Source organism: Zingiber officinale, chromosome 9A (genome assembly GCF_018446385.1).
Source record: "Zingiber officinale cultivar Zhangliang chromosome 9A, Zo_v1.1, whole genome shotgun sequence".
Lineage (NCBI taxonomy): Eukaryota > Viridiplantae > Streptophyta > Magnoliopsida > Zingiberales > Zingiberaceae > Zingiber > Zingiber officinale.
In genome coordinates this window covers 31,504,673-31,530,211 of record NC_056002.1, presented here as the reverse complement: position 1 = coordinate 31,530,211, position 25,539 = coordinate 31,504,673, and the positions used below count along the sequence as shown (strand labels likewise).

Sequence of the window (25,539 nt, the reverse complement as noted above, 5' to 3'; positions counted from 1 at the left end):
TGAAATGAATTTTGTAATAATAATTGATATATTGAATTTCAACGTGTTAGTACATTATGTAGAAGAATGACATTCTCAAAATGTTTAGTGAAATATAAAATTTTAGAGAAGGAATTTTCTGAACCTTAGAAGTAATTGCATCAATATTTCTTTATGTTTCGGATATCGGAATTCAAAATCAGAAAGTATTTGGCCTCATTATCAATGGATTGAATGTTGGGGTCCTTATGCAGATTCACTATTTCCTTTCCCCTTCGAGATCATAATGATGAACCTCCACGACCTCCTTCTATTGTAGTTGAAAATTGGAAACAAAAGTGTGTAGAAATGAAGACTTAAAGTTGAAAACATGTAGAGAGTGTGAAATTATGAGAGTAGAGAAGATGAGTATGAAAATGATGAAATTAACTATTTATTTATAAAGTTTGGATAGTAACAGACACTTAAATCACGGATATTGATTATAAATGGTCAAATAATCTTAGCAGTTGAAAAAATACTCAAAAAATCATCCCTCCCTCAATGGTTAGGAACTACCGGTCCAACGACCATAAAATAAAAAAATGAAACCGGTAGGCCGAACCGACGATTTGTCGGTTTTGGGGGTTTGGATCAGAATCGGGCCCGCATCCTGCCAAGTCGATTCTGGTTCGGCTCGACGACCTAGGTCAATGGGCAACTAGCCCTTTAACTCGTTTATTGGCCCAGGCCGAACCCGAGCTGGGTTTGGGTCGGATCCTGCCCGGGGTCAGGTATACTCGAAAATGACTTTTGCGCTCTGACTCTGACTCACTCAAGGTGTCCGGATCACTTCCTAACGCCTTGACTCACTCAGTTGTGCATTGCAGGTGCAGAAGCGAGGTGTGAAACAAGCCAAAATTTTATATATTTAGAGAGAGGAATGATATCTTGCCCGACCTTTTTTGAGCAGCTTGGCGAGATCCAATGTGAATGATTTGACGCAGCCATAACCTAATTTTTAAAATTTCTCTCTCATCTACATGCAACAACTTTTCTTTCTTTTCTCTTTCATCGGTATACAATAACTTTTCTCTCTTCACTCTCCTTTGATTGCATGCAACAATCACTGTGGTGCACCAAGGTAATGTAATTGCTACAATATTGTAGCATGCAACTACTACACAGTAACTGCTACATGTTGTAGCAGCTACTATACGATAGTTGTTACACGTTGTAGCATCTACTTTATAGTAATTGCTATACGTTGTAGCAACTACTATATTGTAGCAGTTATTACACATTAACTGCTATATGTTGTAGTAGCTACTACACAGCAGCTGTATACACTGTAGCAGTTATTAAATGTTACACATCTGTAGCAGCGACACCACCTTGGTGTTGATGTTTAAAAATCAGCATCACAGTGATTGTTGAATGCAATCGAATGAGATAAAAGAAATAATTTTAGATAAATGAAAGATAAGTTGTTGCATGTAAATGAGCAAGGAAAAAGAAAAAAATTGTTGCATGTAGATGAGAGAAAGATTTAAAAAATTAAGAGAGCACTTGGTTTGCATTTTTCATGTTGTTTTCTATTTTTATTTTTTGAAAAAATGGAAAACACGTTTGGTTTACATTTTCTACGTTTGTTTTCAAGAAAAAGAGATAGCATTTTCTAAGAAAATGAAAAATAAAGTAAAAATCATTTTCTGAAAAATAAAAAAAATATGATTTTCTGAAAAATGAAATGAAAATATAAACAAATTAAACATACCCTAAGTTTTTATCATGTCAGATTGTCCAAGTTAGAGCTTGCCCACGATCGTTCGCATAAGGCCGGGTAGGGTATCATTATTTGATAATTTAAATATCACACCCACTTAAATTAGGAAGCGCTCATAAAAATCCATCCAAATTGTTAAATTTATTATCCCACTAAAAAACTTATTATATAATAGATTACAGTTAGGATTTAAATCTTAAATCTAATTAACCACTTAAAAAAAATCTAACGTCTACATCATTGCTGGATTCACATTGTGTGCCATATAAAACACAAAGCCATCAATGCGAATAAGCCTTTTGATAATCAAAATGATTTATCTTTTGATCAGGACCGGCTCTAGAAGAAGGTGGCACTGAATGGAGGCCCTAGGCCCATGATTTAAGATGGTCCAATTTTTTTTAATATTATGTATTATATGTATGTAATTGGGTCTTGAATAGTTGACCTCAAATTCATATTTTAAAATTTTTTGATATTATCTTTTACTTTTATTTTTTTTATGCATGTAATTGAAGTTTTGAGTAGTTGGAGCCTAAATTTATTTTAAATTTTTTTTCCGTCCCAAACCTCCTATGTAAAAGGACCGGAGTTGCTTTTGATTTACATCTAAATTATAAACAAATTAATGCTTCTGATAAAAATAGTTTTAATTGTTGGCACTTAATCCATTACGAATGATAAATCATGGAAAAGAAAGATTACGTTCCACGAGATATGAGGTGATGGTCAAAAAATGAACTTTAGAGCTTTAAATTTTATGTTGGACATTTTTAAATATATATAGTATTTGAAGGTGCCTTATTTTCAAAATTAATTAGACCGAAGGAGCCTTATTCCTTTGTTTCTGTATCCAATTTAGATTGTTTTCCTTCCCTTCCAAATAAACAGCCTTAAATTAGTTCACCACTCCCCTCTTTTTTCTCCTTCTCCAAGTAAACGCCATTCTTTTGCTAAAAATATAATTCGTTGGGTTAATTACTTTGTTTCTGTATCCAATTTAGATTGTTTTCCTTCCCTTCCAAATAAACAGCCTTAAATTAGTTCACCACTCCCCTCTTTTTTCTCCTTATCCAAGTAAACGCCATTCTTTTGCTAAAAATATAATTCGTTGGGTTAATTACTTTCCTCTTTAATACACAAAAGCATAATGTAACGCTTATCTAGACACTAATATTGTCGTTATTGCTTATGATTAGTATAAACAAGGTTAATTAAGAATCATGCGACTTTAACTTGCTAATGAAACACTACCGGCTGTCTCCGATCTTTAACCTACAGCAGCCGGTTGCTAATAAAACCCGAGGCAATACTCGGAAAACCATTCGATGAACTTGAGGGTCCCATGTAGTTCACAGCGAGGGTATCAAATATTCTGGTTTAAGTCCGGTGCTGACTTAACGGGCCAGATTTGGACCCGCACGGTCCATGCTCCTTTTCTCCGCCTCGAATCGAAGACGACGCCTCTCTTTCCTTCTCCGCCATCAAATCTAGGGTTTTTCTTCCTCGCTTCCGCCGCCGTCGCCTCCGCCTCGCCTTGCTTTTCCGCGTTCTTTGCCGCTTCTTCCGCGCAGTAGCGCAGCGGTTGCTGCCTCCGTTCGTGGGTCGCTTCGGTTCGGTTCCTCCGGAAGTCGTCCGCTTTAGTAGCTCTGAGCTGTTTCCTCACGCTGGGTCGGAGATGTTCTGGCGAATCCCCAACCTTCCCGCTTCGTCTCCGGTGAGTAGCTCCCCACGTCGATCATTGGCGTCTCGCCGATTTTGGATTCGTGCTCCTCCTTCCTTACTCTGTTTTGTTCTCATTGCTTCTGCTGATTAATTCGATGAATTTTTTTTGGGTCGTTTGCGGGTTTGTCTATCCGTTCGACCTCCATTCTAACTCGTACTTCTTTTGACTTTTATCTGTTTATTTGTCCAACCACCTGGAATTTTGTCTACTCAGTACTTTTGTAGGCATTCTGCCACGTAACATGGTCTAAGTGCTTACAAATTAGTGTGATATTTGTCACGGATAAATACACATGGTTTTCTCCTCTCTCTCTCTCATGAAGCCATCGTTTTTTTTTTTTAATTTTTGCGTCGACTGGAGCATCGATCATGTGTCTCTTCTGTTTCCATCTCGAAAGATGTCACCTGCAAGATAAACCGATGTTTTCATCTTAAAAACCCAGAAAAAAATTGCGGTTTGTTTAGCCGAGACAATCAGCGTTGATAACAGACGCGTAAGCGTAAGCTCTGCATTTAAACCCCTTAAAAAAACATTGGTCATTCGAGGGACATAGGCCAGTGGTATCAGTGATGGCTACGGTGCATGTTATGGGCCTGTTGGACCTGTCATACTAATTTCACTGGTTGAGCTGTGTTAGCATTGTTTAGAAATTTAACGTCATTCTGTTGGTTACTTATCATGCCCTATATAGTCGATTCACAGTCTTACTTTTGTCTTACGTCCATCTATGCAGGTGGAGTTAATCTTGGATAAGGAAAATTTCACCTTAGAAGAACTTTTGGACGAAGAAGAGATAATTCAAGAATGCAAAGCTCTTAACTCACGACTTATTAATTTGTAATATTTCTTTTGAGCAAAAATTGTATCTGAGGATTGCTATCTAGTTCCAACTTTGAGTCACCTATATGATGAAATCAGAATGTGCTTCTACTAATTTTCTTTGAACTTCAAAGCTAGTCTTTTTTTTTTTTTGACCATGTTAGTTTACTCAATAGTGAAATTCATTTGCTTTCAGTCTTAGAGATCGTGCACAGGTAGAGCAATTACTTCGATACATCACTGAGGATGCTCCTGGTGATGCTGACAATTTACGAACGTTTAAGTATGTTCCTTTGTAAATACTCATTTGTCAGTTACTTTAGAAGAAATAGATTCACTTTTCCCTTTCTATGGTGAAGCTAATGGATTATTTGGATTTCACTTTGTTATTTGAATGAAATAGGTTCCCTTTCCTTGCATGTGAGATATTTACTTGTGAAATTGATGTCATTCTTAAAACCTTGGTGGATGATGAAGATGTAAGGCACTAAACTCTGATGCATTTGGCCACTTTGACATAAATGTTTCTTGATCATTTGCTTGAAATTATATATTTTATTTTGTGTTTTTTCCCATTGCAGTTGATGAACATGTTATTCTCCTTTCTTGAACCAAATCGTACACACAATTCAACTTTAGCTGGGTATTTCGGCAAGGTTGTAATCTATTCTTCTTTGAATATTATCCTCTAATCGATTAATCATAGACAGAATATGTACATTGATTTATTTAACTATCTAGTTTCTTTTCTTTTAATTTTTGTTAGGTTGTGGTGTGCCTAATGTTAAGGAAAACCAATTCACTTATGGCATATATTCAAGTAAGTTTTTGTTTTATCGCATTATCTGGAAAATTTATTGTGAAAATGTTTGGCAGATTAGTATTCCTGTGTTCAAGTCATTATAGTCTCACCTGGCACAAATAACCTGTTTTGTTTGCTGCTCTTTTTTTTGTGACAATAAGTATAATAGTTTTGGTTTCTGTTTATCAAGTATCAACTGTGTCTATATCCTCTTGTTTCATAGTTATACTGACTAGCCAATCTTTATATATTATGTTTCATCTATGATTTTATTTTTTTTCCTCAAAAAATTTGGATTAGGAAGTATTTCTCATGAGAGGTTTTTGAGGTTTCTTTGCAATTGCTTTTTTATACTAATATCATATGTTATGTGATTTTTACTTCACTCTTACAATGTCGATTTTTTTTTTTTTTTGGCATCAGACCCACGTCAATGTTTTCAATCACTTGGTCAATTTGATTGGCATAACATCAATCAGGGAGGTTAGTATTTCATTCTAAGTCACAACTTTGTTCATTTTTTTTGTGGTCACATTTATATTCTTTCTTTCTTTCTTGAATTTGTTTTGTCTGTGCACTTATTCTATTGTGTCTTATGAATGAAAAACTCCCAGTTTGATTCCCTTTATATTTATATACCACTTAATAGCATAAGTAAGTTATTTGTGATTTAATGCTATCTTATCTTTGTGATATGTTATTGTTTTTCATACTGTTATTTCTGCTTGTAATTAGGATATAATCAAATTCAGACCTTTTGCTTCTTCTTTTTTATCAGATTTTGATTCGACTTGTTGGCGCTGATGATCATACAAATCCAAACTATATGAATATCATTAAGTGGTTGGCTGATACCAGTCTTCTTGAGATGATTGTGGATAAATTAAGTCCCTCTGTGAGTTCTTTAATACACATAATTTTTTCTATATGTTTTGAAGCATTTTTGCAGTACTTTCTCACATAGTTATCAAAAGCCAGAACTGGATTGACTTTGCTAGTCTGACCTGAAAAATCAAAACCGCTCCTGTGGTTGGTTGGGTTCTGTTACAGTTTTGAAATTACCCAAAAGCCAAGGGGCCCTAGTTTATTTGGTTGATCCAGACAGGTTGTCATTGAACCACATGAGTTTCCCAATTTGCTAGACCAATGTATTTTCTTAATGGCTGAGATTGAAAGTCAGAAATGCCCTAAAATTAAGATAATGGTTTTTGATAATTGGAGGATATAATGGAAATTTAAATAACCATTGAAGCCTATACACACTATACGCAATCCCTTCCCATCCTCAGTTTTTTGTTCCTGTAGCTCTCGCTCAGCTACCAAATCACATGCCATCCCTTTGCCAAATTACAGATGCTGGTCGCTTGCAGTATTTTAAAGTTGGTCATCTCGTTGGACTTTTCTGTTGTGAGTTTTGATATGTTATTCCTGCAAAAGATGGCCACTTCTGAAAAGTTTGACACATTTTTCTATTGCATTCTAGGCATATTGCATGTTGCTTTTGTTCAAATAACCTTGCATATGTTAGAGTGAGTCAATCTTTCTTTATGGGTTTGCATCTTTAAATTGAACAGCATTCTACTGAAGTTAATGCGAATGCGGCTGAGGTTTTGATGGCCATTATTCGAAATACTCCATCAGCTTTTGCTGCCAAGCTTTCCAGCCAAAGGTAATTGTGTATTTGTTTCATTTTCTAAAGATATGGTTAATTTCCAGCCAAAGGTAATTGTCTATTTGTTTCATTTTCTAAAGATATGGTTAATTTGTTGGTATTATCTTATCAATATTGTTCTTCCCATTATCTCCATTCTATTTTGGTTTCAGCTTTATCACCAGGATATTTGGCCATGCATTGGAAAATTCATCATCTAGATCTGCTCTTATCCACTCTTTATCTGTGTGCATTGCCTTGCTGGATCCTAAAAGATCTGCATCCGCGGCATCAATTAATTACATCAGAAATCAGCATTTATATGCACCGTTTAGCGATGTTGATTCCATAGCTCTTCATGCCATGTTGACACATTTGGGTATGTTGGATAAGTTCTGTGCTTTTTCATATTTTTTCTCAGTACAATTTCAATCCATTATGGTGTAGGTTGTCCTAAGGGGACAACGTGGAACGACTCTGGATATACAGATACTTCTGCATGAGTTGTATTTTCAAGCCGGATGCCTCTTTTTTCTAAAAAATGAAATGAGTTTTGACTTTGACAATATGTATAGCTACATCAATCTACTTAAAATTATTATACTCTAGGGTAAGCAGCATATTTCAATTAATTCATGTTTTCTAGTTGCTTAAAAGAAATGAATTAAATTGAAGATTTATGTCTATTATATATAACCTTAAACCAAAAATGCATTTCTCATATCACATATCAAGAGGTCTAATATGCATATAGACAAGTTGATTCATTGATTAGATTAAATTACTAATTCACATATAACCTTTTACTGGAGAACAATTAAGTTGAACTCTAATAGATAAGGAAATGAGAAAAACTAGGTTGAGGTACTATCGACTTGTTCTAGATAGCGAATATATTTTTAATTAGATGAGTTAAATCCATCGGAGTGGAAGGTGTAAAGGTAAAGAGACAGACCAAAATAAAGCATGCCATTGTATAAGAATGATCTAATTGAATTGATTGTTACTGATGATATAGCTATGCATAAAGCACATCTTACAGATAAGATTCACCTAATTTCATTGGGACAAACACTGCTTTGTGACAATGATATATGATTGGTTTCCTTTCATTTCTTTGTGCCATTATCTAATTGCTTCCTACCATCAAGTATAGGTAGTATTGGCCCTGCATAACATGTAATAAGGTGCAACAATGTATTATGTTAGAAAAAGGTTTATCTGGGTTGCATGAGTTTATAGAAACAATTTCTTTGGAAATACAATTGAGACATCGAATGATTTTCCATTCAGATCTATATATTTATTGATTGCCTTTAGATTCATTGGTTCCTATATATGCATGTAATTTGTGGTTGTGTCCGTCCTACTTTCTGCTGTGGTGTATCTTTTTTAGCAAGAAATGTGACTAATAAATGTACCTCCAATTCGGTCTGCAGCCATTAATCTAGGTTATTTTTATTTTTACTATGCAGTAGGCCTGGTTCTACAGCCGTGTCAGGATTTGGTAATATGGAGTAGTTAATTAAAAAAAAGGCAAGAGTGTTATATGTGAAACACACTTTTTGATACACTGGCATGATGTTACTCTCCCTGATATGACCTAATAGTAAGCATGGTGTTGTGTCCACATGCCACTTATTATGTAGATTCTAGTGCTAATACGACTAAATAATAAATATGGTATCATGCATAAATTTTCTTAAAAATCCATCAGACGGCTATAATCTTTCATTATTTTCATCATAATTCTTTAGTACTTATAATTGCATTCCATTATGAGACATAAGTTATTGTGCCATCAATATCTGCACCTCTTTTGATTTCTTATATTGGTAAGTCTCTGGTAATCTCTTTTGCAACTGTATTGGTAAAAGATTTTAGTATGCTCGAATTTTACCCATGCTCTCACCATAATATTTTGTTTAACTTTTACCATCTTGTTTAAGCTGTCAGTACTCAATTTTTTCTTCTTTACTTTATGCAGATGGCTTGCTTAAATTTTTGAATGTATCATCTGAGATTAATACCCTTCCAACAACATATGGTGAACTGCATCCTCCACTTGGGAAGCATCGTCTTAAAGTATGTATGTTCATGTTGGAGCAGATTTCTTGATTGATTTAAATGACGGGTAAAATTTGGAGCATTATTTGCTCTAATTATTAATTGATTTTTAGAAAATGGTCAGTATGAGTTGTCTTAAGAATTTTCTTTCTGCAAAACTGGAACAAAATTTTCAGTTAGTTTATACGGTAGTTTATCAACTGCTTAGTAACTCATGTACCAGTAGGAATGACTTTTTTCCTCATTCAGTCTGATTCTTACAGATGGATGCTTCACACATTTTCAATGTTCCGTATTTACAGGCATCTCTTATCTCACTTTCCCATCTGAGATTATTTTGGTTTGAATTCTCAGGTAGTGGAGTTCATTACAGTATTACTAGAAGTTGGTGGTGAAGCTGCCGAGAAGGAATTGATTCAATCTAGTGCCATTCAGATAATCCTAGATCTATTTTTTAAGTAAGCTATATATTTTGTGGTTTTAGGTCCTATTGTATTCATTGCTTTTGCAATGTCCCTAATAATGATAATAATTTAGGTATCCTTTCAACAACTCACTACACCATCATGTGGAGAATTTAGTAGTATCTTGCCTTGAAAGCAAAAACACTGCAGTTGTCGATTATCTCTTTTGTGAATGTGGTATCATTGCTAAGTTTCTACTGACAGATAAAAATCCTTTTCTTTCTGGTGAATCCAGTGTGGTAAGAATTTTGGATATCAAGGATCACAGTTGTTCATATTGCAGTTTGCGGCTTAATTTCTCCCCTCCCTTTTGACTTTGTAGACAACTGTACCAGCCTCTGGAAGAAAACCAATTCGGGCTGGAAACATTGGACACATAACAAGAATCTGTAACAAACTTGTCCAACTTGGAATTGGCAATGATCATATTCAGTCTTACCTACAGGTGAGTTTCTGATTGAGATACTGATGTATATTTTAATACTTCTATCAAAGGTTTGATTATTTTCTACATAGATATGCAACAAAATTGTCTGCATTAGTTGTTTTTACTTATACAGTATAATAGACTGCAATTCCACTGTGATTTCTGTTGGACGTTGCATTTGATGGAGTGAATTTATTCGTTGTTTGCCTATAGCTATTAACAGGATTTTCATGATTTTATCAAGGATTGATGCTACTGTTCTGCTTAATGCTGTTCAGTTGACATGCCCTTGTATTAGTCATTTAAATCAAAAACTTCACTAACCATCTTGGCATGTTTGGCATGGGTGGACATGCTACATTTTCCCATCATTTTGTTATTGTATGTTTTAACTTGTGATGATGGATCCTCAATCATGTTGCTAATAATTATTTTCCTTTCTCATTTTGCAAATAGGGAATGGTTCCTTTTCTGAGACTAATTAGACTTGAGCATCATACACCCTCATGGATACTCATTGTGATTTGTGCATGTACTTAATGTAGTTTGTTAAATAGTGTTTTAGCAAGTGCAACTAAGTTTCCTTCTGTAGCCAAATGAAAACTGAAGACTAATGAAGCCTACATTCACTGATATAATATATGTTGTGCAGCTACATTCAGGCTCAAGCTCGGGCTAGTTTGATCTGAGTATTTATTTGCTATGATGGCAATTCTTCCTGCATGACATGTATTAACATGAAGTTCTGTACAATGAACTTCCTTGAGTGATCACTTTGAAGCTTGGTGTAAAGGAATTTGTTGTCTGATGTATTGTTTTTCTGTTCTTCACCAGTAGTGTGGGATAAAATTAATGATACATTATGGGTGCACATGAGGATTTTAACTGTGCTAACACTAAATGGAAAAATTTGCAATTGCGGATCCAGATAGGAGTAGGATTAATTGAATCCAATTCGAGTGATATCCCATGCAAACTCGCACAATGCCAATATATTTTATAGAAAAGGCGAAGGCCACAAAAAATTAGCAAAAATTGAAAGAAAATGAAGGTCTATACTAGGAAACATTGCAGAAACTAACGAGGAGAAGCAGGGAGCAAGGCGGTTAAGCAGAGGGCATTTGAAGCTGATTCATGTTTTTCTGGTTCTGTAGAAGCTTTGAGCATAAACAGCAGTCAGGAAGTTACAAAAATATATCTTAGTATGTTTCAAACTAGTTCATTTGTAACTGCTGCATGCTAATATTACACTTTCCAAGCCCATCAAAACTAGTTTTAGATGTCATTAACTTTAAGTTCTTCAGAACACATCCTCATGCATACACACAAATTGATGGTTCCATGTCATTTTCAAAATCTTGGCTATATGTTTCATGTCTTTATCATCTAGTGAATTACTTGCATATTATTCTTAACTTATTATGATGAATGCAAAATATTTTGACACCATGGTCCACGGGCATGGGAGTTGGGACTTTTAAAATTGCTCTTCCATTGTAAAATGACATGGTTTTTCTGTTCTATTGTAAATATAGCAATGGAAACTTCTTAGAAAATGCCATTTGTAGGAAGCCTCAATGGAGAGAGAATATTCATGTTGTCACTGATTCCAAATAGTTGTAATCTACAATTTGTTGTGTCATTGTGTTGAAATCTTCTGTATCTTCAAAATACAAAATCTGTATACCTAGGATTCCAACACGTTTCAAGACCTTGCATATCAGGTAGTCATACTAGGATCATCTTTATGATATAATCATGTATATCTTTCAAGATCAATATGTTTTGTTTTATTTAAGTCATTTTCAGTTGTCTGAATCTATCATTTCATCTGTGCACGGTAGTTTATGCTTTAAATATTCATTGTCAGCCAGTGGCGCTATTTTCACGAATTTGAAAAGCTCACTATTGTTTTGTTTGTGTAACTCATTCTAAAACATAGACAAATAATGGATTGCTGATGAAACACAACTTCTTTTGAGGTTGAAGGTTATTTCAGAAAGTTTCTTTTACTCTGAATATAAACATAATGAATGAAAAGAAAAGATTTTGATGGTAGTTTGACAAGGCTGAATACTGCTGTCAATACAAATTCCAGCTTTGAATATCTGTTCATCTAGATAATTATGCTAATATCCTATCGCTGCAAGCAAAACTGTCAGTCCAAAATATCGGAATCCATGCTTGCTGGTAAAATACAGTAAGCTATCTGCATGTATTCAGTGATCATCTACAGCAAGCTTTTGTGAAGGATGGAATTGGAAGGAGCACTACGTTCCTATATGGACATACACATTGGTCATAATGAAACTTTATGCTGTTTACAGTTCTCTATTTGATTAAGTATTACATATGCACGGAAATTCTCAACTTATCATTGTAAAGACTGATGGACTAAAAACTTAGGTACCTGGACTGTACAAATACCATTCTTGGTCAATTGTGATTGGATTGTTGGTTGAAACTTTAGCTCTCTGAAAGGCAGAAAGCTGCTTCGCAATTGCATTATTTGCAGCAGGAACTCTATATGCAAATGATTGCAGTTAATTTGTTCCCTAAATAGTCAGGCACTACTCCATAATTTTGGATTTCAAAGGTATTGGGTTTAGTCATGCAACCGGAGGTTATCTCTATGAAATTATGGTCTGGGCATTTCGTTGCACTTATAAGGAAGTTTAACTAAATGCTTCATGCTGCAAGCCTTTATTTTAACTCTGGTAAAATTAGTCAATTAAAATAACACATCAAGCAGGAAATTAGTGTTTAAGGTTGCATGATGATCATGTTTTTGTTGTACATTAGAAATTAGAGGGGTGCACGAAGCTCCCGCTATGCGGGGTCCTGGGGAAGGATCCATTGTACGCAACTTTACTCTGCTTTTTGCAAGAGGCTGTTATTAGGATTTGAAGCCATGACCTTTTGGTCACAAAGCAACAACTTTACTGTTGAGCCAAGGCTCCCCTTCGTTGTACATTAGAAATTAGCAAATTAAAATTGATGTCATGTCTTTGATAACAACAGGATTATTTGTCAATCCTCCCCATAGTTCAATTTCCTGCAATTACTACAGATTGCTTATTGCTACAAGATACATAGAAGCCCTGACTTTTTCTCATGCAGAAACACTTAATTATGATTGTTTATGGTATAATTGATATTGGTCTCATTACCGAGTGGATCAAAGTTAATTAAACTAAGTCAAAAAAAGGTGAACAGAGTATCCATTGAAGTATATGAAGCTGCTGGAAATTCTCCCAGATCGCTTAATTTAAGTTTAGAGGCTTTTAAAGGTGTCATCATTTTCTGCTTAAAACTGAGGATTTATTGAGCCATATGATTTGAAGCTAGACTGGAATAGTGGCATCGCAATGGGTCATATGAATGCCCCACAGATGAATAGTTCGCTTGTCCAATTTTTAACTTTTTTTTTGTTTCTGATAAACTCTAATTTGTACTTTTCATTGTCTGTCACTTTCCCTACTGTTCTATGTCATGTATAAGCTTGTGCTTGTTCCTAACTTTTCCTCCACTTGTTTGATTGCTTTTGTAGGAATCAGTTGACTGGGTCAATTGGCAAACTAATGTGCTGCGTGAACGAAATGCAGTAGAGAATGTGTATCACTGGGCCTGTGGGTGAGCATCATCAAATGGATATGCTATTCTTATGGTGGATTGAGTATTAAAATTGATTTTTATCGTCAGTACATAATTCGTCTCATAGTGAACTTTGAATCTACATGCTTTCATATTGAGCTGAGCTGAATTAGCTTTGGGGTTTGCATTGTTTTTGGTAGTAGCTTTATTTCTGAACTAAGAGAATCGAATTGTGAGATATCTTGAATCTGCTAAAGTTGGTTATGTGCCACTGTATAACTTTCTTCTACATTTGTTTTCTTTATGCAGGCGTCCAACATCTTTTCAAGAAAGGACGAGAGATAGTGATGAAGAAGAACTTCATGTTAGAGATTATGATGTAGCTTTATCAAACAATCCTCTCCAACCATTTCAATATCGAGTTTATGAGAATGATGACATGGATGAGGTATTCTGTCGATTCTATACCCTATCATCAATCATTTGAGCAACTGTACTTCTTGTTGCACTGTTTTATCTAAATTAAGTTTTCCCTACTTGGAACTGTTGATGAATATGATAAATCAAAATCCATACTCGTTCTTCACCATAACAGTTGAAAGATGGGGGCATGTTTGAAAATCTTTAGCGGTGTTTGCATAAATGGGTAGTATATGAGCAAAATGACATTATCCTAATTAATAATCAATATGTACTGCCTGAAGTACATTTTCCTAACAGTTTGGGAATGTTCCATATACTCCTCTCGATTCAATTTCCATTTTGTTCATTGTTAAAGACAGTTCACAAAATTTGAAGTTAAAGTATTTCTAAGTTCACTTGGTGAGTTTTAGGGAATATTAACGGATTTAAATTTGCACTAATACACTGCTTAATGTAGTAATGTGTTACTTTTGCTGAACAGAAATGAGTAGGTTGTAATTTGTAATCTTGTGTATCGTTCAAACAAATGAGTAGGTCATGTTGCCACAAAATTTTGTCCGATGAAAACACATGCAGTTCTGATCTGCTCATATTGCAGGATGTATACTTGAATGAAGGATCTACTGGGGTTGTCATTTCTTCTTTGAGGCTTGGTGGTGATAACCAGAGGTAGAAGCTCTTTTAATTCCTTTGATTCTTTTAAAGCATGGCTCTTGTTGACTCTCCCCTCCATGCACTGTAGTCTTTTCACGAACTCCAACTGGTTCACTTTTGAGGATGATAATTCGATGGAGCCTATGAGCATCACAACCCCTGATAAGATGGATGATGTTAACCTAAATGAGACATCGAGTGGTGATGACAGCAGCGATGATGAGGAAGTGGTTGGAGTTGAGGAGCTTACAAAGGCTGGGATGCCTGAACACAAGTATTCAGACTCAGATTTCATGTCTCAAGATGCTTCTAGTGTAGATCAATCCCTGAATGACTTGTCCACGGATGTGACAAAGCTGAACGTCACGGATGATGTGAGCCTTTTTCGGTTGGATACTACTGAGAATGAGGACCTCTTTAACGACCAACAGCTACCTGAATGGGTGGGCTGGCGTGAAGCTTCAGACATTCATGTGGATGGATCCACCGATGCTCCAACCCAATCAAACTCCATGCAAGGCACTGCAAGCACTGCATCAGTTATCACAGCTGGTGCACCAGGTGAAAGTACTGTGCACACATCAGAATCTGTTGAGTCAGTAAAAGCAGAAGAAACTTCCTCTTCATTGTTTGAGGACGCAGAGTTTGTCGGCGTGGATTTTGAGGAAGCGAAATCCATAATCGGTGAGGTTGGTGTTACAAATAGGAACTTTGTTCTTCAGGTTCCGGAACTTCCTAAGCCCCATGAAGATGGTACGGCTATCAAGTTCAGCAAGAGTCATTGGCGGATGGAACCTGAGGTAGGCATCGTTCAGGAGTAGCACTTACGTCTAACCATATTGATCGCGCAAAAGGCCTCCATGTACAGCACCATTTATTCAGACGTGTATCTCGTAGCAGGGGTACACACTGTTCTATATTGTATTTTTGTCTCTAGACAGGTGAGTCATTCCGTGTATTTTTATCGTCTTTATCCCACATAACTCTGTTTTCATCTTCTTAATCGCCAGTTACTGTTTCCTGTTATATAATTGAAACAACCCTCTATCTCTAGTTCTGCTGTCGCATTCCAGTTTCGATGTGTTCTCATGCTTCTGAGTTGTGTATTGAACCGTCTGCTAACCTTTTCTTGCACATTGTTTCTTATACTTAAAAGCAACTTTCTGCCAGTTTCATATTTTGTTCACCAGTGTTCCTTGGTTGCATCATACTCGTTCCTTGCTCGAGTTCCATGATCTTATTGCAGTCCATTTGAGCTCTGGCACTAGTAATTTGCAGGGTCTGCAAAACCGACTTATACCCAGCTATGTGACGGACACTCGTGGTTCGAGATGAGCCCAGCTTGGAGGATTACCGGTAAGTATGATTGCTTCCTATGTTTGCTTTGCTTTCGTGTCTTTTCTGATCATATTTTTTCCTAGGATCGACAGTCGATCTGTAGACGGTATGCTTCATGAAAAGAGTACACTATATTGTTATCAAGTCTCTCTAAAAGACTGAAACAATAAAAAGGATTAGAATTCGAATCTATCCCAAATGGAATGAGATCCCAAGTATCTCCGAGTCAACAGTAAGAAAATTTCCGAGTCTGAGAATTATGAGTATTTCTCAATTTATTATAATAATTATTTCTCGATTTATTCATAGGACTAGATTGATATAAATTTTAAAAAACAATTAAATCGAATTAATTTACCTACTTTTGATCCTATTAATATGGTTGGTGGGCAGTCTTCCCTATGGCTATCATCGTCCATCCGGTAAATTTGAATGTTGGCAGTTCAACATCATCAGTAAATTGAGCGTTGCGGACGTACGCATGAGATGTCGAATTCTCATTGCAAGGTTAACTGTGGTGCCTTCATAGCTGGATAGCGGTGACTCTATAGCTGGACCCATAATGGGTTCCACTTCTTGACCAATGTATTTCCGTCACGTCAGGCTACATCTTGCGTCCTCCCCGTCGGCCGACACGACCGACCCCTCTCCTGCTGCTCTGTTTTGTTCCAAACACGATTGATCCCGACCGACCTCACGGAGAGAGGGACGAACGATCGCTTTGACAAAATCGACGCCTTGCGTGATTTCCCCGAGGAGGAAGAAGAGAAAGCGGCGGCGCTAGTAATGGAGAACCAGCCTCCTCGATAATTTTAGACCTACGCTATGTATTTCTGGTGTACGTGTGTGGTTCCTGCGTGTTATTGTAAGTAAACATACAGGTAATTAATTTGGAGATTTTTGGTCGTTTAAACCAATTTTGGATTTTTTGTCCAACTTGACATAGTGTACTAGCGGTCACCGCACATCATATTTTTGGTTCCAGTGCTGCCATGGGTGTCATTGTCAGTAAGCAAGCATTATTTTGGACCTTTTCGGTCTGTTTAGAAAACGGGAATTAATGGTGATAGTTTGCACTGTGATCGGCATGGTCTGATTCAGATTAGCTCAACGTGAGTTTGATTTTTCATTTATTCTAGTTGATTTTTTTTGCATAACATTGTAATTCTTTTGAAGAAGTTGAAATAAGTAATGGAGGATACCGGTGACTCCTTATAACCTAAGAAATTCAAAAGATCTAAAATGGATTTAATCTGACATGTTTATGCCCATCGATGGGGATCCGACATCAACCGAACTCTGTCGTTAGGTCAAACATCCACCTCCTACAGACACATCTATACCGCATGTATCAAAATCATCTCTCCATCCCTCTAAGGGTCCAACACCAATGCAAGCCAAACTGAAAACTGATAGATGTGTGGATGTATGTCTACATTCCAAACACCGTAATCTAGGATCTTTTACTTCTATTAGCATGAGTTGTCTCCAAACTGCACATAGGTCCCCAACACCCATTCACTTTTAGCAAATGATCAATTATCAACAAATTTGATATGCCTTTACCATGAGCCGTTTGCTACGTACTAGATAGATTTTTCTGATGTATTTATTCATCCTCATAGACTTTTTGGTAAAGTCCTAGCCATAAACGGATTTGAAACGTCTTTACCGTCAGACGTTTACTGTGAACTAGATAGATCTTTAATTCATGGATCTGTTCACCTATACATCGACATCAATCATACATATGCTCTCACATATCCTCACAAACACCAAGATGTACACTCTCTCTAACAGGACATGTGCTTTCACTCCTCACTATCTCAATGCATGCACTCTCAAGATAGGTGCCTGATGATACGCCAACCAATCTGACGAGATGCCCCTCATCCAATACAACCCTACCCTCTAGATGTCAATATGTACATCCACTACAACCTCCAATGTCAGTGTCTCAGTATCCATGTTCTCAGCTATTGATGTGGTCTGCATGTATCTGAAGAAGAGGTAGTCTCGCTAAATATATCACTATCCACCTCTTGCAAAGCATGGTAGTGTGCCTCACATCAAGTTGTTTGTCCCCTCCTTTGCATGAATCTCTCTGTGTAGAGTCCTGTGCCGCTAACATCTCCATCTCAGGTATTAAGCAGGGAATGATTTATTTATTTATTATTATTATATATTTTTTGATTGAGGGTAATTACTTGTGATTGATAAAGTGCCAGATTAGAATAATGTCCCCAGTTCTATAAAATCTGTAACAGAAAAATATCTAGTAGATCCCTATATGACGTACTAAAATGCCCGACATGGACTCAGTTACTACAACCTAGGTCAACTTCTCATGCTTATTCAAATGATCCAGCCGAGTAGTTGATCGAGGCCTAAAGATCATTGAGCCGCAACAAAACTCCATGGAAATGCAAATGCAAGATGCAAGCTCCCAAATCGTCAATGGTCTATCGGGACCTACCTATATGCATGTTCTCTATGAATTCAAAAATGCATGCCCTTTGAGAATGTATACTCCACATCCTAATTTATGGCACTATCAAAATGTATGCTCTCACAATCCTAACTTATATGTATATCAAAATGTATGTATGAGTAATAGGATACTATCAAAAATGCATGCCCTTAAAAATGATATCATCTTTGTCGTAGTATCTGATCTGAATATACGTCAAGTGTCCTATAGACATGGACATGTACTTACTTGAATATCAACTCCGCATCAAAGCGCATCCCCTCAAATTTGCAATGGTTACTTGAACTCCAAATATGATGCATTAATGCTGATATGGCAAGGTGTCACACCCTAATTAAGACAGAGCCCCCCCCCCCCCCCCTGAAGTCTGAACACTTGCAACATACACCGATATGTGCCCGTTTCGGGTCGCATTTTTAGTCATGCCCTGATCCTCCCCCACAGTTGACAAAAGAACACATGCTTTAGTGTATCTTCCTCGTGCTGGCAGAAAGCACACAGTCTATCCTCAAGATAATCCTTCGTAGCTCGTGCAAGGAGCTTCTCGTGCGCTAGTCGTCATAGTGTGGGGGCATGGCTTGACTAAAGGTATTTCTATCAAACTATCTTTACCCAAGGTTTCCTAGGCCTAGTATCTCTGAAGTGGTCATAGACCCTTTGCATGTCCTCTTCCTCTAACTAAACCATGCAGCTAGGATTTGTCCTGCATTCTTTGAACTACCTGCAACTGTCAAAATAATATCTCTGATGTACAATACCTTCTTAATGAGTGAAGTGTCTGTGTATCTCACTTGTCACTCCCATATCCCACATGCTGTAAATATGTGTGGTGTACCCATCATATTCATAAGGTGTCTTGATTGCCCTGTATAAACCATAGGACCTTAGCCAATAAGACAAGGTTCCATGTTTTTAAGTCCCTCAAGTCAAGACCACATTCTTCCTTAGGTCTGTATAATTTTGACCATGCTATGGGAGGGTTTGGTAGTCCACATAAATGATCTGCATACACTGTAGATGCGGTCTATAACTCCACAGGGGAGGGGAAAGAAGGACATATAGTAGCATTCAACACCCTAAAAAACTAGGGCTATGAGCTAGGCTTTCCTAGCGTAAGAGAAGGTGTTCTTTGGCCATGAATTGATCCTCCTGGCGAGGGAGTCCATCAATGTGTTATAGTCAAATATCTTCAATTTCTTAGAGGTTCTAGGATTTCAAGGTATTTGAAAAGCATCGGACTGCTCACTATGTACTCTCGGTAGTTGAGGACCGAAAACCCATGATGGTGAGAAGTTGAGTAAGGGTATCTATCCTTGTGATATAAATGTTGGACTTTGCTAAAATAGCTGTAAGCCCAGCCATCGGAGGAAACTATGATAAGCAATCCACCAGCTGGGTAACTGAAGTCACATATCTACATGACAAGAGTAGAAGGCCATATGCATACACCAAATGTGTTATTCTCAGATGCTCACACTTGAGGTGGAAATGAAAATCTACCCTAATGGTGCACCTTGCTAGTGAATGTGATAGATTTATGCAAATGTCAAATAAATATAGAGAGAGCAGATCGCTCCATCTAAGTCTTCTACCACCTCTTAAAAAGCCATGCATAATATCATTTATCACTACAGAGAAGGAGGTGGTAGTGATGCATTCTCCAATCCATGTGATGAAAATGATAGGAAACTGTAATGTTGCTAGGACATCTTGAAAAAAACTCTAATAAACTGAGTCAAAAGTCTTTTGAAGATCAATGCGCATCTCGGGGAGATTCTCTTTCTGATATAGTTATCGATTATTGAGCCAAGTGGATGTGTTGGTCCAGGTACGACCGACAAGATGAGATGAATTACATGAAATAAAAGTTAACATTTCTCATTCTTTGGGCTTTCGCAAATATACACTTAATTAAACTAAAACAAAATATATAAAAAGGAAATACGAGACAACTAGGTTTATTTGATTTGCAATCAGAAGATTGTTAATTCAAGGCAATAAAAGCTCACTAAGATCTCCTTCTACGAGCGAATCCTCCGAGGCGGAGAAGCCTCGTATAAGCGTTGAAAGTGTAAATTAAAAGCACAGAATTGGAAATGATATTACAGAAAGTGTGTTATTCAAACTCCTAGGACTATGACTCTATTTATAGTCTACTGGTCGAATTTGCCCGTTGGCTGATGTGGCAACTCTGAGCACCTGGAGCGAGTCTGAGCACCTCCAGTGGTGCACCTTATCTGCTCACAACGACTTGCTGATTACATTTTTTTGATACCCGGGCGCTTGGACGCTATTTGGGGGCTTGGAGTGTTGCTGACGTGGACTCTGAACTTCATCGACAGCAACGTCCCAAAGAGGCACTTGTTCGATACTAGGCTGGTCCGGGCACCTGGACAAGTCAACACAGAGTTGACTTGTCCAGCTGTTGCTCCATTCTCTTGGGTGATTCTCCGGCCATCTAGAGTTGGGATCACCAGAACCCAACTCTGACTTTCTTCTCAAGTAGTCTTCCTCCTAGGCTTCTTGTCTCTCGAAAATGCCGCGTGCGTCCTTCTCGTCCGCTGGTGTATGTTGGATCGTGAGGGGGGGGGGGGGGGTGAATCACGTTCGTCGAAAATCTCGAGTTATTTGAGTTATGCAGCGGAAAGATTAAAGAAAAAAACACACAAGGAAAACTCAGTCAATTTTACTTGGTTCGGAGCCTTCGGCGACTCCTACTCCAAGACCCAGGTCCCGCAGACCTATCAATGGATAATCTACTAAAATACCTCTTCCGGAATCACCGAAAGAGGGGACCGAGTATAAACAAAGTCGGAACAAGTGCAACACACTATACTTGTCATTTTGCAATAATTAAGTACAAAAATTAATGTTACTAAACACTTTTTCAGAGACGGTCGACTCGAGCTTGGTGTTTGGGCGGCTTCTCAGTAGTAGATGGGTGTAGCAGCGTCGTAGCAGAGTTGCAGCAGGAAGCCGGTACAATTGGAACCTTAATCGCACGCGTAGAAGCTTGTATATGAGTTGTGTATTAAAGTTTGGTAGAGATGCCCTTATAAAGGGTGTGAAAGGCGCCTTCTATAGGCTTGAAGGCGCCTCCAACCTGAGAAATCTGATCTTGAGTTTGTTGCTCCTTATCACCGACGAGTTCTAAACTTTATCTTACGGAAGGCGCCTTCCATAGCCTTGAAGGCGCCTTCCATGAACAGTGCGAAGGTACCTTCCACTGTTTGAAGGCGCTTCGGACGCTGTTCACCTGAGACATTTTATGCTCCTTTCGCTCTACAAAAAGTGTTAGTTTAATAACTTGTAAGACAAGTGTTATCACAATAATAATGAGTAGTAATTAGACACTGTCTCTCCGAGACCAGGATCTAGTTAAAGTCTCAGTTTCGGGATCCAAAATAGACTTAAATTGGACCGACGCCTACTGTCTCTCCACCAAGACATGTCCTCACTGAGTCACTTTCCTCCAATAACTTACCTTCACTTACCAACTTGCAGTTGGTTGACTAGCTTCTTGACCCACCAGGTCTTCATGCTAATTGTCAAGTCCCCAGACCCAACTGGACTTCTGCAAGCTGTCAGGTTCTGCGGACCCAGTTGGATTTCCTGCCAGATATCAGGTCAACCTTTTGACTTATTTGGTCTTCGTACCAACTATCAGGTCCTCAGACCTAGTTGGATTTCATCCTGGTATCAGATCCTTTAGACCTATCAATTCCTACACACTTAGTAAAACAATTAAATCATAATAACACATAATTTAACTCACTTATCATTCCTCAAAACCCGAGTTAGACCATTAGTAAAAATTGCACCCTACTATGTACTCTTCTGCAACTTCTCATCCCTCGAATCCACTAAGCCCGTTGACTCGCTTCCCGTGCCATCCTTCTCATTTGTTGCGTCTTTTGCTCGACTTTCTGTATTCTTAAGTTCTTGCACACTTAGATACAAGGATCAAATACCACATGACCTAACTTAATCCAGTTGATCATATCAAAACTCACCTGGAGTACTTACAGAATGTTATCTGTAATGATACGATCTTTGACAAAAGATGTCTGGGTAGGGTGTAGTTGGTGGTTGTGACATCAGTCAATTTACTTGCAAAGAGCTTAGATATGACCTTATAGAATATTGTGTAGTAGGAGATGAGTCTATAATCTTGTACTTTGCTTGCATGAGATATTTTTGGTACCAAAGCAATAAGTGTATGATTCCATGACTTGAGTAATTGACCATTTGCAAAGAATTCCAAAACAGCTGCGATGAATCATCTTTGATTGTATCCAATGCCTGCTTGTAGAACTTTACATTGTACTCATCCGACCCTGGTGCTTAAAGGTCTCCTATATTAAATAGGGCTCTCTTGATTTCCTCTTCAGTAGGGGTTATAATTAGTTGAGCTTGCTGATCAGCTAAGAGTACTCTCGCAAATTACATACAATGTAAAATACCGAGAAATGACGAGTAATGATAAGGGAATTTTTCGAAATTTTTAGAAATTTTTCTAGAATTTTTCGGAGACCTTATGGGCGAGTTTACGGGGATAAAATTGGGTCAGGAGAAAACCTGTTTAGGCTACCCCGTGTGTATTTGTATTTCAATTTTCTGGAATTGAAATGTCATATTTGTATTTTTCCTTTTCCTTTTATTTTTTTCTTTATTCTTTTCTGTTGTTTCCTTCTTCCCTGAGTGCCCTAGCCGTTTCTTCCCAACCGGCGCTGTAACTGCCGCCGGCCTCGTGATTTAAGCCGAGCCAATCTCTTCGTTTCTTCTTCCTCGCCACTGCCGATCTCTCTTCCCTTCTCCTTTTCTCTCTCGATCCAGCCGAGGATCTTCTTCTTCTTCTTTGTCTTCCTCCCCTAGCCGAACCCTTCTTCTTACCCGCGCCAACGACGCCCACTGCCGCCAGCGACACCGACCCCCGATCCGCCGGCATCCGAGCCCTAGCGCCGCTGTCGTCACCACAGCCTACGCCGTCGCGGCTTCTTCTGCCCTAGCCCGGCCGACCTGCAACTCCCTCACCCTTCCGAGACACCGCCGGCCCCAGGAGCCCTAGCGCCGACCCTTCTTCTCCTCTTCCGAGCGCTGGCAGCCGACCAAGTTCCTCTGCCCTAGATCTGCCCAAGCCCTCCAAGTCGTGCCCTAGTTCTTTACTGCCGAGCCTCTTCCTCTTCGTGAGTTGCTGCCGTGCCATCGACGGACCTCATGCCTAGATTGCCGGCATCGATTTGGGGCTCAGAGCACAGAGGTAAGGGTGCTGCCCTAATTGGTGAGTCGGGTACTTGATAGTTGATGTGGTGTTCTTGGTCTAACTCACTTTGTTCCAGTATCATCAAGGGGTCATGAACTGAAGGAAGGATTTCAGCAGGCTTTTGTGTGTTGTGGATCAACAAGCATGACTGTGAAGTTGCTTGTTCTAATTCCAGCAGCAAACAACCTTCTTGTGAATTGAGGTAAGGAGTAGGTAATTGGTCTTGGTTGTAGATCATAGTGAATTTGGATTATTTGATTAGTTGATATATGTGTTGAATTAGGACTAAATTGGGTAAGTTGCTATGATTGATTATGCTTATTGCAAGTCCTAGTTCGAATAGATTAGTTAGAATCGATTGAGGAGTTAAATGATCCAATTAGAGTTTATAATTGGATCTGGATTTATGTTAGCTTCTCGAGGATTTGATTTAGCTAATTTATTTATAAGTAATTAGCTAAATTTGGATACAATGTACTACAGGACTTTGACGCGGGACGAGTATCTCGACGTCGGATTTGGATCGGATTGGACTTTTCGATTGGAGGCGGGTACCTTGACTTATCTTTGATAATGTCATGTTGATATGTTTAGTAGGTTATAACCTTTAGTAATGATTATGTTCGTCTTTACTTCGGTTGATCACTACCCGATACCTGTTACATGCTTGTTTTGTTTACTTATTATGCACTTCATGTTAGTACTTACCTGATTATACATGCTTATAGGGGTAGTGACATAACCATGTGTTTATTATGTTCAGGATCTAGGTTTTTATACCTTATCTGATCTGTGTACCTTTGTTTGGTCCATTGTCCTATGGTACATATTTTTATATATATATGGATATTGCTATGCTGTTCAGGATTTTGCCATGCTTAGTGTCATGCATCATTCATATGATTGCATGCTACGCGATAGTCTGCTCCATTATTGTTGAGCATATCGCCAGTTTCATCTCTGTTGGTGCTCCGCTGGTCCGCTCATGGGTAGCGTGACGCAGCATGGTAGCATGTCAGTTTTGCTCTGTCGATGCTCCGTTGGTCAGCTCAGGGGTAGTGTGACGCAGCGTGGTAGCACGTCAGGGATCCCTCCCCGTCATCGTGTACCGGGAGATGAGAGCATTGAGCTCCCCCACTTATGATTTGGGGTAGGAGGATAGGTGTACTCCGACAGCATCTCGTCCACTTGATCACTCATCAGGAGCAGTGACGGCAGAGTGCACGGTTGTCACAGCCCTACCCACTCGGTCTCACCATCGTGTGTGAGATGGCTGACTGACGTCAGGGGTGACCAGGACATGTCATTGACATAATACGCATTGATGCATTTATTGCTTGTGTTTGCTACATTTTATTTGCTGCATTTTGGTGGATGCATTTGTTTGACATGCATACAGGATTTATGATACTCTCGGTCTGACGACCTGACTATTCTGATAGGAGGCCCTGGTGAGTACAGTTCTCTTCAGCCTTTTTCTATTGTGCATTTCTAGCTTTTGTCCAGGAGACTGTACTCCATAGTTATTACTATTTGTTATAGTTTACTATACATGTCAACTAGGTATCTGATTAGTTATTAAACTCACCCCCGTGGACACTATATTTTTCAAGTACCAAGTTGTTTATGGAGTCGCTTGGAGTATCCTGCCTGCCGGTTCCCACATCACATCAGAAGACCTGTCTCCGCTTTTGTTTATTTTTATTTTGGTATATGGAATTTGTGTATTTAGCTTGTGTTCTGGTTTTTGTTTCTGGAGTATTGTTTTGTTGTGTGGTGTAAGCCTAGCCGGCTAGCAGTCTTCGTTTTTAGTTTGTATGTATTGTTCATTGTATTTCCGCTGTGTTTGGTTTTGGTACAGCCAAGTGGGGTGTTAGATTTACATATAACTGCGTGATTGTGTTTTTATTATATCAGCCGAGTATGTTACATATAAACTGCGCGGTTGAGTGTATATTCCAACCGCCTGTTGCTGAGGTATAGTGTCTGTATGTAGAAATGGTTCAGAATGTCACCCGTACAGGGAGGTGCTGTTGGAATTCCCTCTGACAGGCACTCCTCTAGGGCGTGACATAC

At 38.2% G+C, this 25,539-nt stretch overlaps 1 protein-coding gene across 1 annotated transcript; it reads left to right on the top strand.

Annotated features, from left to right (window-relative positions):
* The first annotated feature begins 3,163 nt into the window (after nt 1-3,163).
* Nucleotides 3,164-15,424, top strand: LOC122021290 (serine/threonine-protein phosphatase 6 regulatory subunit 3-like). The gene is made up of 18 exons (XM_042579392.1): nt 3,164-3,461; nt 4,204-4,307; nt 4,486-4,572; nt 4,693-4,768; nt 4,871-4,945; nt 5,056-5,109; nt 5,515-5,574; nt 5,870-5,986; nt 6,666-6,760; nt 6,916-7,121; nt 8,730-8,827; nt 9,164-9,267; nt 9,347-9,512; nt 9,596-9,718; nt 13,251-13,333; nt 13,604-13,742; nt 14,316-14,386; nt 14,460-15,424. The coding sequence occupies exons 1-18, from the start codon at nt 3,423-3,425 to the stop codon at nt 15,190-15,192; spliced, it is 2,430 nt and encodes an 809-aa protein (XP_042435326.1). The 5' UTR covers nt 3,164-3,422; the 3' UTR covers nt 15,193-15,424.
* Nucleotides 15,425-25,539: the final 10,115 nt, after the last annotated feature.